General features: G+C 33.4%; 1 protein-coding gene and 1 long non-coding RNA gene across 3 annotated transcripts; both read right to left on the reverse strand.

Annotated features, from left to right (window-relative positions):
* Positions 1 to 483: 483 nt before the first annotated feature.
* LOC104746916 (uncharacterized) lies at positions 484 to 2,066 on the reverse strand. Of its 2 annotated transcripts, XR_761024.3 has the most exons (3): positions 1,724 to 2,053; positions 1,320 to 1,535; positions 484 to 856 (listed from the first exon to the last, which is right to left on the reverse strand). It is a non-coding gene; the product is annotated as an uncharacterized LOC104746916 (long non-coding RNA). The 2 variants fall into 2 exon arrangements; XR_002035515.2 differs by lacking the exon at positions 484 to 856 and having other exon boundaries at positions 1,100 to 1,535; positions 1,724 to 2,066.
* Positions 2,067 to 3,396: 1,330 nt separating this feature from the next.
* On the reverse strand, positions 3,397 to 4,541 carry LOC147926679 (uncharacterized). The gene is made up of 2 exons (XM_087487155.1): positions 4,469 to 4,541; positions 3,397 to 4,232 (listed from the first exon to the last, which is right to left on the reverse strand). Exons 1-2 carry the CDS (start codon positions 4,539 to 4,541, stop codon positions 3,397 to 3,399), a joined length of 909 nt encoding a protein of 302 aa, XP_087343281.1.
* Positions 4,542 to 18,351: the final 13,810 nt, after the last annotated feature.

Below are 18,351 nucleotides of genomic sequence, written 5' to 3' on the forward strand. Positions count from 1 at the left end.
TGCATTTTCAGAGTTGTTAACTTTTATAGAACCTTTTGGTACTTGTTTTCCTCATCGTTGCCGGAGAATCTCTTTCTGAGACTCTGCAGGTGAGAAGTGATTCCGCGTTTCTTTGAGAATGTTGTCTCATCTTTCGTTTACTCTTAATAATAATCAACTCTGTTTCCTCTGTTCTCTCTGTTTTTGTACCGTTGGACATGTTTTGATTAATCGTTATCAACTGGCCACGTATGCTGATATGCATATTGCTTTGCTTTCATGATTTTTCCCCTTTTTCTTTTCTCAACCAATTTCAATTAGTTTATTTGCTTACTTGCTCATTCGTGATTTTCTGCTTTCTCATGACATACCTCCTCATTTAAGAAACAAATTAAGAACCCTCTTAGTTTCGTCAATTTTGTGTTTCATTGTTTAAAAACGACTTCCTTTTTTCCACAAACATGTCATGTAAACTATAATATCCTCGAAAGACTCAAGGAAATCTTCGACAATGAAATTATATATATATTCAAATAAGCTTTTGGCATCAATGGGTTAAAAGTTAAAACACAATACAAAACATATGCAATAAAATATTATATTGTTGTAAAGAAAAACTTAAATCAGAATGACAAGCTAGCATAAATCAAATTGACTATAAGCTAAAGAGTCCATGCCATTGCAACCAATGCTTAGCAATAACCTGGTAGTATTCATCTTCAACTTGGCACTCAATTCTCATCTCAAACTCTTGTATTGCTATTAACTAATCCGAGGTCAATTTTTGGAGGAGATTCCAGTTAGTAACTATGAGTAGTTGTGGCTCTGATCCTTCTATATCTTCCAATGAATCATGAGAGTAAGAACGGCATAAATGCTTGCAGAAAAAGTGGGCACAAAGCAAGAAAAATCATAACTTTGTGGTTAGAAAGTTCAGACTAACTAAAAAAAGAAAATGTGAATTGATATAGATATTAAAATTCACTATATTATCACAGGAAAGATCTCAAAGAGACCAAATAATTGAAGACTGTAACCAAGCCTATTGATCAAGTGGAACTCTGTGACTGAGTTAGGTCCCCATCTCTCCTTATATTTGACTGATGGCTTTAAGAGAGGATGAACGAAACATATAAAGCTATGTATATTCATAATCGTATATACATATTATCCAAAACATTTAGGAATATAGAAAACGCAAGGATTATAATATAAACACCCTACATGGTTGTTTGCAAGGTGGAACGCATGTTCTAAATATATATGAAACTATGTCTTCGTACACCTATACTTGGTTCTATAAAATTTCAGAGGAAGGATATATGAAAGACTAACCGAACCTTAATCTGAATTCTGAACTAAACAGCTGATCTAGAATACTTGAGAGAGATCTCTTGTTCATCGGAGTTGAACCGGTGGGCATGGATCGACCTACTACGCTTACTATAGACTTTTGTCTCGAGTGAATACAACTTGGCAACCGCTTTTATTTTTATCGTCTTTGATCTTGGTGGAGTCGCAAAACCATTTCCCCAAACCATGTGCGTGATGTCTATCTACGAATGTAGCTTTAGGTTAAGAATATATTTGTAAAATAATAAAGAATTCTAATGAAGAATTAGATACCAATATCCAAACCCAAATAATAGTCGAAGATATCAAAAGACTCTCTCTTTATTCTAGTAGTATCGAAATTAACTTATAAGAACAAATAAATCGCTAAGAGGAGTAGAACAGAGCGGACCTTGTTCTGTGGCCGACCAAGAGACGAAAACCCACGTCGCTGTCAAATATTAAGATTATGGTGAGGAAAGGGAAGGGAGAGTAGTAGATTTATGGGTTAAACTTGAGCGGAAATGGATGGAAGGTATAGCGATTCGACTTTTGAAACTGTTGATGAGTTTGGAGATAATGGCCATTAAATCTGACTTTCAAGAAGACGGAGTGGGGAAGCTCTGAGTTTTGATAACTGTAGTTTTTTTTTGAGTAAGTTGAATCGATTTAGGATTTCAGGTATGTGGAAGATGAGTCGATCATGGTGAAAGAGATGGCGATGAAGAAGTTTTTTCTTTTCTTTTTTTCTGAATGTTTTAGTTTGGTGGGCTCGATGGCTCTAATTTTATTAATTGGGCTATAATAATGTTGCCAAAATGGCCCATTTATTGGGTTCTAAGAAACCTTTTTTTAAGGTTACGGCTGTGTGTCTTTTATTTTATTTTTTTCTGTCGTTTAATTTAGAAAAAGAAAGGAAAGTAATACTAGATATTAGAAGCTGATAAGCTGATGAGGCATCTCCTAAGCTGTTTTAGAATTTGCTGATGTGGATAGCCTGAAGATCTTCAATGACTTTTTTTTATTAGTAAGTAATTTTGTTTTACTTTTGAATGAAAGTTTTCCTACAAATCATCTAAAATAAATTTCTATTAAAATACGACAGTTAAGATCATTAACTATTAATTTGATAATTGAATTTATCTATATATTTGTAATTTAGGGTCAAAAGGTTTTTTCTAAACATTAAAATTTAAGTTACAAAACTAATATAAAATCTATAATTTCCAAATAATTAAATTTATTTTTGAAAAATTTATGCATCTTTTTTTTAAAACGAAAATTAAAAATACTTCTTTTAATTAATAAAATAAAACAATAAATATTAATTTACAGGTAAATTAATATAACTAATATGATGGTCTCAATATTATTAATTTATAGATGTTTTAGAGTATGTGGTTGTTTAAAGTTAAGAGCTAATCTAATGATTCATTAATTAAAAAAAACAAATGCATTCGAGAGCTAACTTAAATGCATTCGAGAGCTAACTTAAACTTGGTATTTATAACCCAATTTAGTGATTTAACCGGTCTTAACCACGATTAGGAATTTCAGATCAAAACGCACTATTTGACTGAAAAATAATATTTTTTGTGTCTCGCGGCTTGTTTTCTCGTCGTCATCTCATCGTCAAGGAGGCGAGAGGGGAGAGGAGAGGAGAGGAGAGGGCTTCCGATAACCTATCAATAAACAAGCGTTTAGAGAATCATTTACAACAACACTTTGGCCAAGGTTAATACCCGGTAAAATAGTAAACCGGTCGGTCACTTTTACAGAAAAAGTCATTTTTACATTACAACTTTGTTACAGCAAAGTGTATATAGGTATTACAACGAATATATTTATTTATTTAATTCAAAATGTTTAGTGGCCAATTTTTTCTATTGAGCGAAGTAAAGAAAAAAAAAAACACTCATATATAGAAAAAGCTCTCCACAAGTCTGTTCTATTGATTTTTTTTTTTCTTTTTGAATTTAATGTTAAATTATATTTAAAAGAAAAAATTACTGTGTTACAACTTGTGCATAGTTTGTTCCGAATTTAAAGTTGAGCTAGAAATCAGAAAACAACATTAGCTGAAATTTAAAGACGAGACTGAAACCAAAGTTGGAGGTCCTCCTCATAACGACGATCCCCCAGACGACCAATTGCTAAAAGCTGGTCACGTATTTGTCTCTCCACCCAACCGATCAGAAGATCAGCAGACTTTGGTGCATCTCCATGTTGTCGCCCATTTCTCTCTCTCCAGATCGTATACACCACGACTTGAAACACATAGCGAAGAAGAAAACTCTCAACCCGGGGCAGGTTAGACTGAGATATATGAGCTAGTAACGAAACCCAATCCGTTGTATAGCTAGCCTTGAACAGACCTTTAGCCAGTGCAGACCAAATAACCAAGACAAAACCGCAGGAGAAAAAAAGATGGTCCCTTGTTTCAAGTGCAGAGTTGCAGAATCCACAAGTCCCTACAGCCCCAGTGTTCCATAATACCATTCTAGCCCCAGTTGAAAGGCGATCCTGGACCGCTAACCAGACACAGAAAGAATATTTGGGAGTACAGTGAGTAAACCACACTCCTTTATGCCAAGCAACCAAACTACCTGCAGTACGTATATGGTTCCATGTGTCCTTTGTTGAGAACCTTGGCCGAAAAACATCATTTCTCCCCCGCCAGAGTGTTCTATCCGCAGCCTCCACTCTAGCATCCTGCTTAGCAGACAGAGCATGTTCCATTTTAGTAAGGTGGTTCCCACGAAGTCGACACCATCGCTGAAGGGTCCACGCTTCAGCCAACGAACAATGTTTACTAATCCCCATATCGATAACCCCACGTTCACCAACCAACTCCATGAGACAACCCATATCCGACCATCGATCATACCAGAACGAAGTGGTTTCCCCATTACCCACTTCCACTGCAGAAATCAGCAGCCACACCCCTCAGTCTTAAGAGCTTTTTCCAAACCCAAGAACCTACAGTCGTAGTATCCTCCACCGACCAAAAGGTTCTTGTTTTAACAGATTTGAATAAACCCACTGAACCCATAAAGAGTCACCCTTCGAGACAATACGCCAAATCAACTTCAGATAACTAACCACATTTGCTTCCTTTAATGATCTCAAACCAAGGCCCCCTCTACTTTAGGTTTACAGATCACTTCCCACGAGACTTTGGCCTTTTTAGGATTCATATCTGGCCCTGACCAGAGGAAAGCCGCACACATCGAATCAATGACATCCAAACAGTGTTGAGGAAGACAGAATGCACCAAGCCAAAAATTGCACACACTCCAAATAACAGAGGAGATCAAATTGAAACGACCTGCATAGGATAAATGGCGGGCTGTCCACGAACCAATACGCTTTCGGATTTGCTCTTAAAGAGGAGAACAATCTGCATAAGTACGTTGCTTTGTGACCAACGGTAACCCTAAGTATCGACCCGGCAATCGTCCCACTACAAACGGCTTTGTCGCTAGATTTTACACAGATACGATGCAATTTTTTCTCATAATTATAGAATTTTCATCAGTTCCATTTATCCTAACCTTATTTTCTGTCTTTCTTCCCTAGATGATGGAGCAATGAAGATACACTCAAACCTGATCACACCAAGTTATCTTTCGATCCCAAAGCCTCCAAATACCCTCTCAATACTACCTTGTCCCTAATAAAACAATATTCCCTCTGTTTTTTTATTAGTTGTCGTTTAAGGTTGTTTCACACAGATTAAAAAACTATTAATTTTATTATTTTATTCCTTTTAAATAAACTAGGATGTTGGTCGGTGCGTTACCGCACGGAAAAGTGAAAACATAAAATGACTAACATTGTCATTTCACATTTCGAGTGAAAACTTTATGGTACTTTTTTAACTGTATAGTATAAAAGTCATAAATAATGACTAAGATTAATCAACCAAATTAGTTAAATAAAATATTTGTTGTATATATAAAACGAAAAATCGATTTCGTGACCATAAGAGAATAATGTTAAAGATATATAAATCTAGATTTACTGAATCATAGTCAGATAATCAATTTTGAAAGATATTCACATAAAACAAAATTTAAATCACTATTCTATCAAAATTTATAAAAACTAATAATAGAATAAGAATAAAAGAGCTCATAGTTGCAACCAACCAAATTGACTAAAAAGATAAATCGATGAAATATTAGAAATCACAATCAATTACTTAGGGGGTGTATTGAATTTGATATTTTAGAGAATTTGCTTGGATTTTAATATTTCAGGATTTTGAGAGATTTGAGTGTAATATTGGGAGATTTTGATATTTTGACAGAATTTTTGAGATTTAGGTTTTAGGATTTGGTGAGATTTGATAATTAAATTTTTGGTGATTTTAGAATATAAAAAGGAAAGAAAAGAATCACATTTGGGTGATCAGAAATACATGTGATCGGATATGCAATACGTACGTAGACATTGTACATGGTGATCAGAAATCACATTTTACCTAAACTTCACTCATACTTTGGTTAACTTAAGAAGAAAAAAAAATAGACATTGTAGTAAAAAGGAGACAAAGCATTTCTCAAGAACCAAACCCTGAGTCTCAAGAAACCTAGTCAGAGGTTGTTGCACCGCTTGAGAGAACAATGCCGGTATAAGACAAACCGCGTAGGAACCAGCTACCTTAGAGATGTCAGGATCTTGTCCGATTGAAACCAAGAGTTTGTCCATGTAAAACCAGAGAACCGATATGAGTAGACAAATAGGTACGTACAAAGCTATTGCAGAGTAAGTATAAGTTCCAAGTTTAGCGTATTGTCTTGCTCCATAAGCTTGACCACATAGAGTTTTAAGTGCACCCACCAAACCATACTGCAGAAAAAAAAAAGATTTCAAGGCTTTGAGATTAGATCGGATCTTTGAAACAGAGGAGGATAGATAACTACTAACTAGTTACCATGATGCTGAAGCCGGAGACGTTTGCGAAAGAAGTGGCTAGAGCGACACCGGAGAGCTGGAGTTCGCCGCGGTGGCCAGCGACCATGACTGACATCGAAATCAGCTAAAACACAATTTCTAATTCTAAGAACTTGATGCAACAAAATATTTGTTTTCTGCAGGAAATGATCAACATCAGAAACAATCTATACTTGTAAATACTAGCTAAATAAATAAACAAAAAAAGATGTCTAAGGACATCCTTTTAACACGCTAATGAACATCAACAAAGTATACTTCTAAATGATAGCTAAATCAATGAACATATAATTATCCAAGTACATTGTTACCAATCCTAAATCAATGTAGAACTCCAGAATGAACTAAACATAGATCAAGAGAGAGATATATGTACCGTGAGGTTGGGTTAGTAATTGGCTGGGGAAACTTTGAAAAGGCATTGAGCTTCTTTTCAACAGACTCAATCTCAGTTACTAAGCTATCGAAATTCTAGTTAGGCTCAGGATCAATACTAATCCCATCAACGTTTCTTGGACAAGGAGGAATCATTCAATGTTTTTTCTGCGAACCCAAGAAAAAATTAAGCAAAATTCAAACAAAATCTCAGTAAAAATCACAAAAACTTTGCCAATAATAAGAAATTCGAAGGAACCCATTAAAGAAGAGAGCTTACCCAGCGAAGGAACCCCATTATAGATATGATCTGATGGGTGAGTGATATTGAGAACAAGGAGTTGTTTTTCTCAGCGAATTGAGATCTGCTAGGATTGATTCCTGCAGAAGATGAACTCGTTTACACAATTTTTTTTAGGATTTTTCAAGAGTAAAGAGAAAAGAGAGGAGAGAGAGAGTTGCACAAATATTTTGTTTGGTAGATCGAACAAGATTTTTTTTAAACAAATATTTTGAAGTTTCACCTTTGAAGGTGTGATTTTGGAAGACATATTTTTGAACTAAAAATGTTTGCAAAAGGGAAAAATGTAATTAAAATCATGAACTTTCAAATTTTGGCCATTTAAAACATGAACTTTGTTGTAGGCCATTTAAAACATCAACTTTCGTTGATTAGTTTTTTTAAACATAAAGTTTCGTTGACCAGGCCAAAATAGACATGATGTTAAATCCGATAGTTGACCTACTAACAGATGTTACTATGCCGTTAATCACTCCGTTACTGACAAAACGACATCGTTTTAATTGAAGTTTTAGTTTGAAATAATGTCATTTAAACCATGAACTTTTAAATATAGGCCATTTAAATCATGAACTTGTAAATGTATGTCATTTAAACCATGAACTTTTAATTTATGTCATTTAAACCATGAATTCGCCCTGGGCATTCGGTAAAAACCAAACAACCTAAAAGTTTTGGTTATCGGAGCAAATCGAAGAGAGAAAGCTTAATCGTTCGGTGCAATTGATTTGAATAACCGGATTTTGGTTTGACTCGGTAATCGAATCGATTGGTTTATTAGAAATTGTAGAAGTATATAAGCTTAATCGGCTAACCCGTTTAACCCTAGTTTAGTTTATCTCTTATTTCTTTGACTCTGCCTCATGATGCGATTCTGAGAAAGAGAGAGAAGAACATCAGTTCATCATTCTTTTTTGATCTTTGTCATGTATTTTGTGTCTTTTTGTTTTTTTCTTGAGTCTTTTTCATTTATTAGGACACTACACTAGAGTCTGAAGGATTGATCATCTTGTTTTAGGATACTGCAATAAAGTTTGAAAGATTGATCACCATTTTTATGTATTATGGTTTACATAACATAAATTTGAAAGTTCATGGTTTAAATGACATACATTTACAAGTTCATGGTTTAAATGACATATATTTACAAGTTCATGGTTTAAATGACATATATTTACAAGTTCATGGTTTAAATAGCCTGTATTTAAAAGTTCATGGTTTAAATGACACTTTTCGAATTAAAACTTCCATTAAAACGACGTCGTTTTGTTAGTAACGGAGTGATTAACGGCATAGTAACGTCTGTTTGTAGGTCAATTATCGGATTTAACGTCATGTCTTTTTTAGCCTGATCAACGAAACTTCATGTTTAAAAAAGCTAGTTAATGAAAGTTGATGTTTTAAATGGCCTACAACAAAGTTCATGTTTTAAATGGCCAAAATTTGAAAGTTCATGATTTTAATGACATTTTTCCCGTTTGCAAAATCTCCTAGAATCACATTCAATAGGTTTTTTCAAAAAAATTATGATTTTTTGAATAACAGTAGATTTGAAGTGAGATTTATAAATGATTGATTGAATAACAAGAGATTGTAAATGATTTTTATAAATCTCACATTCAATAACATTAGATTTCAGATGATTTTTAAAAATCACCAATTAAATAACAGGGGATTTAAGAATATCCCAAAATCTCCTAAAATATCAAATTCAATACACCCCCCTTAGATTAATACTTGGAAGACATGATCATGTGTGTACAAATGGAAAACGACTCAAACAAAAGTTAGAAGAAGGAATCAATAAATAAAACAATCCAAATTATAAAGAAGATGAGTGAATCATGTTGATTAATAAATTTAAAGAAAAGAATACTCATAATTTTTAAAACTTGGACGTGTGAAACAATATTCAAACAACAAAAACTCTTTTCAAAGTCCATAAAAATCTGTACATATATATATATATATATATATATATATATATATATATATATATATATATATATAAATATATATAAACAAAAAAGTGTGAAAACAAAGAGGTGTGAAACAAAAAGGTACGAAAACTAACAAGTGCAAACATTGAAAGCTAGGGGTACGACGAAGAAACACAAATTCTAGATCAAAGCATTGCAACTTTATATAAACAAAGAGATGTAAAACAAAAAGGTGTGAAAACTAACAGCTGCAAACATGGAAAAATGGGAGTGCGACGAAAAACACAATTGTTGGAACGAGCTTTGCAACTTTTGAGATCATTAACAAATGGTGAGATCATTATTAATACTTAACGAACAAAAGCTCTTTTTAAAGTCCATAAAAATCTGTATATATATATATATATATATATATATATATATATATATAAACAAAGAGGTGTGCAAACAAAAAGGTGTGAAACGAAAATGTGCGAAAACTAACAAATGCAAAAATTGAAAGCTAGGGATACGAAGAAGAAACACAATCGTTGGATCATAACATTGCAACTTATATAAACAAAGAGGTGTAAAACAAAAAGGTGTGAAAACTAATGGGTGTCAACATTAAAATCTGGGGGTGCGATGACGAAACATAATTGTTGATCGAAAGTTTGCAACTTTTGAGATCATAAACAAAGAGTGAGATCATTAATAATACTCAAAGAACAAAATTTCTTTTCAAAGTCCATAAAAATCTGTATATATATAAAAACAAAGAGGTGTGAAACAAAGAGGTGTGAAACAAAAAGGTGTGAAACAAAAAGGTGCGGAAACTAACAAGTGCAAACATTAAAAGCTAGGGGTAAGACGAAAAAACACAATCGTTGGATCAAAACATTGTAACTTTATATAAACAAAGAGGTGTAACAAATATGAAAACTAACGGGTGTCAACATGGAAAGCTAGGGGTGCGACGAAGAAATACAATTGTTGGATCAAAATTTTGCAACTTTTGAGATCATTAACAAAGGGTGAGATCGTTAATAATACTCAAAGAACAATTTTTTTTTCAAAGTCCATAAAAATCTGTATATATATAAAAACAAAAAGATGTGAAAACAAAGAGGTGTGAAAAATAATAAGTGCAAACATTGAAAGCTAGGGGTAAGATGAAGAAGCACAATTGTTGGATCAAAACATTGCAACTTTATAAAAACAAAGAGGTGTAAAAAAAAAAGGTGTGAAAACTAACGGGTGCCTACATGGAAAACTGGGGGTGCAATGAAGAAACACAATTATTAGATAGAAACTTTGCTACTTTTAAGATCATTAACAAAGGGTGAGATCATTAATAATATGCAAAGAACAAAATTTATTTTCAAAGTCCTTAAAATTTGTATATAAATAAAAACAAAGAGATGTGAAAACAAAGAGGTGTGAAACAAAAATGTGTGAAAACTAACAAGTGCAAATATTGAAGGCTAGGGGTACGACAAAGAAACACAATTGTTGGATCAAAACTTTGCAACTTTTGAGATCGTTAACAAAGGGTGAGATCATTAATAATAATCAAAGAACAAAAATATATATAAAAACAAAAAGGTGTGAAAACAAAGAGGTGTGAAACGAAAATGTGCGAAAACTAACAAGTGCAAACATTGAAAGCTAGGGGTGAGAAGAAAAAACACAATCTTTGGATCAAAAGATTGTAAGTTTATATAAACAAAGAGGTGTAAAACATGTGAAAACTAACGGGTGTCAACATGGAAAGCAAGGGGTGCGACGAAGAAACACAATTGTTGGATCGAAACTTTGCAAGTTTTGAAATCATCAATAAAGGGTGAGATCATTAATAAAACTCAAAGAGCAAATTTTTTTTCAAAGTTCATATAAAAATTTGTATATATATAAAAACAAAGAGGTGTGAAAACAAATAGCTGTGAAACAAAAATGTGTGAAACAGAAAGGTGTGAAAACTAACAAGTGCAAACATTGAAAGCTAGGGGTACAATGAAGAAACACAATTGTTGGATCAAAACATTGCAACTTTATATAAACAAAGAGGTGTAAAACAAAAAGGTGTGAAAATTAACTGGTGCCAACATGGAAAGTTGGGGGTGCGACGAAGAAACACAATTGTTGGAACGAAACTTTGCAACTTTTGAGATCATTAACAAAGGGTGAGATCATTGATAATACTCAAAATACAAAAAATATTTTCAAAGTCCATAAAAAATCGGTATATATATCAAAGCAAAAAGGTGTGAAAATAAAGAGATGTGAAACAAAATTGTGCAAAAACTAACATGTGCAAACATTGAAAGCTAGGGATACGACGAAAAAATACAATTGTTGGATCAAAACATTGTAACTTTTTGTAAACAAAGAGGTGTCAAACAAAAAGGTGTGAAAACTAATGAGTGCCAACATGGAAAGATGGGGGTGCGACGAAGAAACACAATTGTTCGATCAAAATTTTGCAACTTTTGATATCATTAACAAAGGGTGAGATAGTTAAGAATACTCAAAGAACAAAATTTTTTTCAAAGTCTATAAAAATCTGTATATATATATATATAAAAACAATGAGGTGTGAAAACAAAGAGGTGTGAAACAAAAAGTGTGAAACAAAAACATGTGAAAACTAAAAAGTGCAAACATTGAAAGTTAGGGGTACGATGAAGAAACACAATTGTTGGATCAAAACATTGCAACTTTATATGAACAAAGAGGTGCAAAACAAAAAGGTGTGAAAACTAACGGACGCCAACATGGAAAGCTGGGGGTGCGATGAAGAAACACAATTGTTGGATCGAAACTTTGCCACTTTTGAGATCGTTAATAAAAGGTGAGATCATTAATAATACTCAAAGAACAAAAATATATATATAAACAAAAAGTTGAAAACAAAGAGGTGTGAAACAAAAAGGTGCGAAAACTAACATGTGCAAACATTGAAAGCTAGGGGTACAACGAAAAAACACAATCTTTGGATCAAAAGATTGTAAGTTTATATAAACAAAGAGGTGTAAAACATGTGAAAACTAACGGGTGTCAACATGGAAAGCTAGGGGTGCGACGACGAAACACAATTGTTGGATCAAAACTTTGCAACTTTTGAGATCATTAACGAAGGGTGAGATCATTAATAAAACTCAAAGAACAAATATTTTTCAAAGTTCATAAAAATCTGTATATATATATAAAAACAAAGAGGTGTGAAAACAAAAGAGGTTTGAAACAAAAAAGTGTGAAACAAAAAGGTGTGAAAACTAACAAATGCAAACATTGAAAGCTAGGGGTACGACGAAGAAACACAATTTTGGATCAAAACATTACAACTTTATATAAAAAAGATGTGTAAAACAAAAAGGTGTGAAAACTAATGGTGCCAACATGGAAAGATGGGGGTGCAACGAAGAAACACAATTGTTCGATCGAAATTTTGCAACTTTTGTGATCATTAACAAAGGGTGAGATCGTCAAGATTACTCAAAGAACATATTTTTTTTCAAAGTCCATAAAAATCTGTATATATATAAAAACAAAGAGGTGTGAAAACAAAGAGGTGTGAAACAAAAAGTGTGAAACAAAAACTTGTGAAAACTAACAAGTGCAAACATTGAAAGTTAGGGGTACGATGAAGAAACACAATTGTTGGATCCAAACATTGTAACTTTATATGAACAAAGAGGTGTAAAACAAAAAGGTGTGAAAACTAACGGGTGCCAACATGGAAAGCTGGGGGTGCGATGAAGAAACACAATTATTGGATCAAAACTTTGCCACTTTTGAGATCATTAACAAAGGGTAAGATCATTAATAATAATCAAAGAACAAAATTTCTTTTCAAAGTTCATAAAAATATGTATATATATAAAAACAAAGAGGAGTGAAAACAAAGAGGTGAGATCATTGATAATACTGAAAATACAAAAAATCTTTTCAAAGTCCATAAAAAATCGATATATATATATATATATATATATATATATATATATAAGCAAAAAGGTGTGAAAACAAAGAGATGTGAAACAAAAATGTGTAAAAACTAACAAGTGCAAACTTTGAAAGCTAGGGGTATGACGAAGAAACACAATTGGTGGATCAAAAGATTTTAACTTTATATAAACAAAGAGGTGTAAAACATGTGAAAACTAACGGGTGTCAACATGGAAAGCTAGGGGTGCGATGAAGAAACACAATTGTTGGAACGAAAATTTGCAACTTTTGAGATCATTAACAAAGCGTGAGATCATTCATAAAACTCAAAGAACAATTTTTTTTTCAAAGTTCATAAAAATTTGTATATATATAAAAACAAAGAGGTGTGAAAACAAAGAGATGTGAAACAAAAAGGTGTGAAACAGAAAGGTGTGAAAACTAACAAGTGCAAACATTGAAATCTAGGGGTACGACAAAGAAACACAATTGTTTGATCAAAACATTGAAACTTTATATAAACAAAGAGGTGTAAAACAAAAAGGTGTGAAAACTAACCAGTGTCAACATTGAAAGATGGAGGTGCGACGAAGAAACACAAGTGTTGGATCGAAACTTTGCAAATTTTGAGATCATTAACAAAGGGTGAGATCATTAATAATATAATACTCAAAGAATATATTGTTTTTTCAAAGCTCATAAAAATCTGTATATATATATATGAAAAAACAAAGAGGTGCGAAAATAAAGAGGTGTGAAACAAAAAGGTGTGAAACAAAAAGGTGTGAAAACTAATAAATGCAAACATTGAAAGTTAGAGGTACGACGAAGAAACACAATTGTTGGATCGAAACTTTGCAACTTTTGAGATCATTAACAAAGGGTGAGATCGTTAATAATACTCATATAACAATTTTTTTTTTCAAAGTTCATCAAAATCTGTATATATATAAGAACAAAAAGTTGTGAAAACAAAGAGGTGTGAAACAGAAATGTGTGAGACAGAAAAGTGTGAAAACTAATAATTGCAAACATTGAAAGCTAGGGGTACAACGAAGAAACACAATTGTTGAATCAAAACATTGCAGCTTTTGAGATCATTAATAATATAATACTTAAAGAACAAAAACTCTTTTCAAAGTTCATAAAAATCTGTATATAAAAACAAAAAGACGTGAAAACAAAGATGTGTGAAACAAAAAGGTGTAAAAATTAATAGGTACGATTTTTAAAAGATGGGGGTACGACGAAGAAACACGATTATTGGAAAAAAAACTTGCGACTGTTGGGATCATAATAATTCTAAACCGTTAGATGAGATAAGTGAAACAATTTCATCCATTAGATTAAAGTTGACCTCCAAAAATGGGTTTGCTATTATATATAGATTTTCTAATTTTTTGATTGGTTAAAACATTAAAATAGTTGGATAAAATTGGAATATTTATCAAATATTTGCATTGGAAATCTAAAACGACAAGTATTATGACACAAAATTTTAACTCTAGAACGACAATTAATAAAAAAACAGAGGGAGTATTATGAATCTAAATTTGGAAAACATTCTCTTTTAGAAAATAAGATGTGGAACATGGAGGATGATATGCTTGATTTTGATCTCTTTGTTCAAGCATTAGTCTCATATATGAGAAAGTTAAGGTCTCTCTCTTTAAAAGGGTGAAAGCTTACCTCAACCAGTTTGATACTAAAAACTCCAAGTGGCTGAATAAAAAATAATAATCAGGTTTTATTGTTAGAGATTTATAAATATCAATTCCAATCATCACATAACAAGGGAATGGAGTTGAAAGTATCCGTCTCCATTATTAATTTGGATGATCAGTAAATTTCTAACATATTCATGTATCATTTGTTTAATTAATCCATTTATCGAATAATTTTTCTTACATCTTTCTTATCTTAAATATTTTTGTAATGCATTTTTTTTTATTTTTGTCACTCAAAAAAATATTATGTAAAATCGATATTATGTTTATTTTATTTAAGAATTAAGGTTTAAGTGGTTTAAAAAAAAAACAAAAGACCTATATACTTAATTAGATTAAAACTGATAACTTGTTAGATTTTTGATTAAAATTAGACTATAGAAATATGTTGAGATTTAATACATTTTTGGAACTTAATTGTAAAACCAATACAATTATTATTTATAATTGGTAAAAATTACAAATCTCGCGAATTGTTGATTTACTTTGAATAATATATTAAGAAATTTACAAACGCTATTAAAAAGATTTTTAATTCCTATTTGTATCATCCACTAAAGAATATTAGTTTTGAAATCCTCTTTTCATAATGTTTTTTTCTTTTTAAAGTGTATTTAGATTTGATGGATTTGAACAATTTTGGTTCTTCTCTTTGGGACTTTTTAAGGGGCTGTTTATATCCTAAATTCCTAATGCAAAAGTCGAGTCAATGGTAATATAGTGGTTCGATGTAAGGATTTTTTTAATATGACAATATCAATATGCAAACTAGCAAAAAAGTAATTAAGTAACGGCTGAAACAAATCACTTTAACTTTAACGTTTTTATCACTCTAACTAATAAATTTGAACCCAAATTTCAAAACGGTCAGTTTAAAACTTTAAATAGCAGAGACTGAGGCACTGAGCCAATTGAAATGAAATACAGTACAACTTTTATTTGTCTACTTTTCTCCTATTTTCACTTCCAACAGAATGATTAGGAGTAAAATTATCTATGCAATGTCAACGTAAGAAAAAAAAATGCAAATAGTGTTAAATAGTTTACATTGTTGCAATATAGTCACAAGAATAAAGAATACAATTAAACATTATATAAAAATGTTTATTGCTTACTGATGCAATGCAATTGAAAGCAAGAGCTACAACTCTAGGTTGAAAACAGAGTAATGGTGGCTCAAAGATATTTTTTCATTGATAATAGGTTCAGATTACATAGTTTGTCTTTATATAGGGAGAGACTAGATAACCTAATAATTACAAGGCAGGTGGATGTCTGACAAGTGTTTCTATCAGTTGCACAAGATTGGTGAGGCAAGAGCAAAGAATTGGTTCCTTGTTTGGACCATAGTGTGAGCTGTGTCCGTACGTTGCAGAGCACATGGGAGGAGTTCTTTTTCCTTGTTATCGTTGGAGAGTAAAGTTAATAGGCAAACTGCAGTGGGTTTGGCCATTTCTTCAGGGCCCATATTTGTTTGTTGGACTGAGTTGTCAGTGATTTCAGTGATGCTCCTTACCTCCCTCCGCAAACTTGGGGTGGGTGGAGAGACCACACCAAGACCTGAGATCAGTAAAGACTTGAAGTGGCAAAGATTTGGTGAAGATATCAACAAGTTGTGAGTGGCAGGGATGTGATAGACAACCATAGATCCCTCAGCAACCTGTTCTCGAACGTAGTGGTAATGAACTTTGAAGTGTTTTGTTTTCTTGTGAAGTGTCGGATTTGCAGAGAGATATACTGCAGACAACTTATCGCAATACAATTCTGGAGCATGTGTGAGAGGCATGCCAATGTTTTCCAGCAAATCCTTTAACCAATTTACCTCAGCCGCTGTGTCTGATAAACATCGGTACTCTGCTTCCGTGGAGCTGCGAGAGACTGATGTCTAGCGTTTTGCTGACCAAGAGATGAGGTTGTCTCCAAGAAAAGTGCAGAAGCCACCTGTAGAGCGGCTTGTTGTCTGACAACCTGCGTAACCACTATCATTGTAGGCTCGTAAGGTGAAATCAACATTCTTTGAGAAGGAAATACCATAGTCAATAGTGCCTTTGATGTATCGAATGATTCGCTTGAGCAGGCTAAAGTCAGCAACATTAGGTACGTGCATCCGTTGACAAACAAGGTTGACAGAAAACTGTATATCCGGGCGAGTAAGAGTGAGGTACTACAACTTACCTGCCAGGCTGCGAAATATTTGAGCTCGCATATATTTGAGCCTGGCCCGGCCAGGCCCGAAATATTTTTGAGCCTATATTTCAAAGTCCGAGCCCGGCCCTAACAGGGCTACAGGGCTTTTTGGGCTTATCTTACCGATCAAAAATTCAAACTAATAAGCCTTAAAAAACAGTGTTTAAAGGTGCACTATAAAACAAATCAATCAAAATTTTAATAATTCATGTTTGTATTGGACTCGTGTTTGGGGAGTTGTGGCTTCGGAGCGGGTGAAGGTTTTTCTGTGGTTGGGGTGACACCAGGCTCTAATGTCGAATTCTGAGAGGTTTCGTCGACATCTATGCGCCTCCTCATTGTGTGAAGTTTTTAAGGGTAAAGAGGGAACCATCCTTCATATACTGCGAGATTGTCCGGCAATGAATGGGGTTTGGAGGCGTCTGGTACCAGCTCAGAAACAATCTTGGTTTTTCTCTGCGTCTTTACTTGAATGGCTTTTCACTAACTTGAATGTGGAGACAGGTTCAAGGGTGTTGGTGTGGTCTACTTTGTTTAGTGTTGCGGCTTGGTGGGGGCGAAAGTGGAGATGTGGCAATGTGTTTGGAGTGCAGGGTAAATGCAGGGATAGGGTGAAGTTCCTGAAGGAGTTGGCTAAAGAGGTAGAATTGGCTCACAGAACTAAGAGTTTGATAAAACCAGCACCGGCAAGGGAGGAGAGGTTAATAGGTTGGTCTCGTCCACAGAGGGGATGGTGGAAAATGAATATTGATGGTGCTTCAAGAGGGAACCCGGGTTTAGCAACTGCAGGGGGTGTCTTGCAGGATGAAATAGGGTTTTGGCAGGCGGGTTTTTCTCTTAACATTGGTGTTTGCTCAGCTCCGATGGCGGAACTGTGGGGGGTCTACTATGGTCTGTGTGTGGCATGGGATAATCGAGTTAAGCGGTTGGAGTTGGAGGTGGACAGTGAGATAGTGGTCGGGTTCTTACAGACAGGGGTTAGTGCAACTCATCCGCTGTCTTTCCTGGTACGGCTGTGCCATGGCTTTATATCAAGGGACTGGGTGGTCCGGGTTACTCATGTGCATAGAGAAGCTAATCGTCTTGCTGATGGGTTAGCTTCCTATGCTTTTTCTTTACAGCTTGGTTTTCATTTGTTTGGAGTTGTTCCGCCGTGTGTTGCAGTTTTGCTTTCGCAGGACAATAGTGGTTATGTTACACCACGGTCTGTTTGTATTTGAGTCTTAATTTTTCTTTAAGAAATTAGGGGAGTTTACTCCCTTTGTTCGACCAAAATTTTTTTTTTAATAATTCATCTATATTTACTACAACCAACTTAATTTAAAAGAAAAAGTTTAAAACTAAATAAAAATTTTATACTTTAACCAAATAAAACTATATATAATTCATATAAAATATCATAAATAAAAAATTTTAAAAGTATTAAATAATGTTATTAAGTAAATATGAAAACTAGGATTAGAGTTTTAAACTTTATTTATAATTAATCATTAATCAAATATTGCAATCAAACAAAAATGTTATACAAAAAAATACAAATATATTTGTTAAAGGACTTTTCGGGCTGGCCTGAGGCCGGTCGGGCTAAGCCCGAAAAACCCTATGGGCTGAGCCTGAAAGGCCCGAT

This window comes from Camelina sativa, chromosome 15 (assembly GCF_030686135.1).
Source record: "Camelina sativa cultivar CO46 ecotype springtype chromosome 15, ASM3068613v1".
Taxonomy (NCBI): Eukaryota; Viridiplantae; Streptophyta; class Magnoliopsida; order Brassicales; family Brassicaceae; genus Camelina; species Camelina sativa.

Excerpts from the sequence above, each read along its gene's own strand:
- LOC147926679 (XM_087487155.1), bottom strand. The coding sequence starts at position 4,541 with ATGTGTGCGGCTTTCCTCTGGTCAGGGCCAGATATGAATCCTAAAAAG. Across the intron at positions 4,233-4,468 it reads AGTCTCGTGGGAAGTGATCT|TGGAAGTGGGTAATGGGGAA; the intron begins GTAAACCTAAAG and ends TGATTTCTGCAG.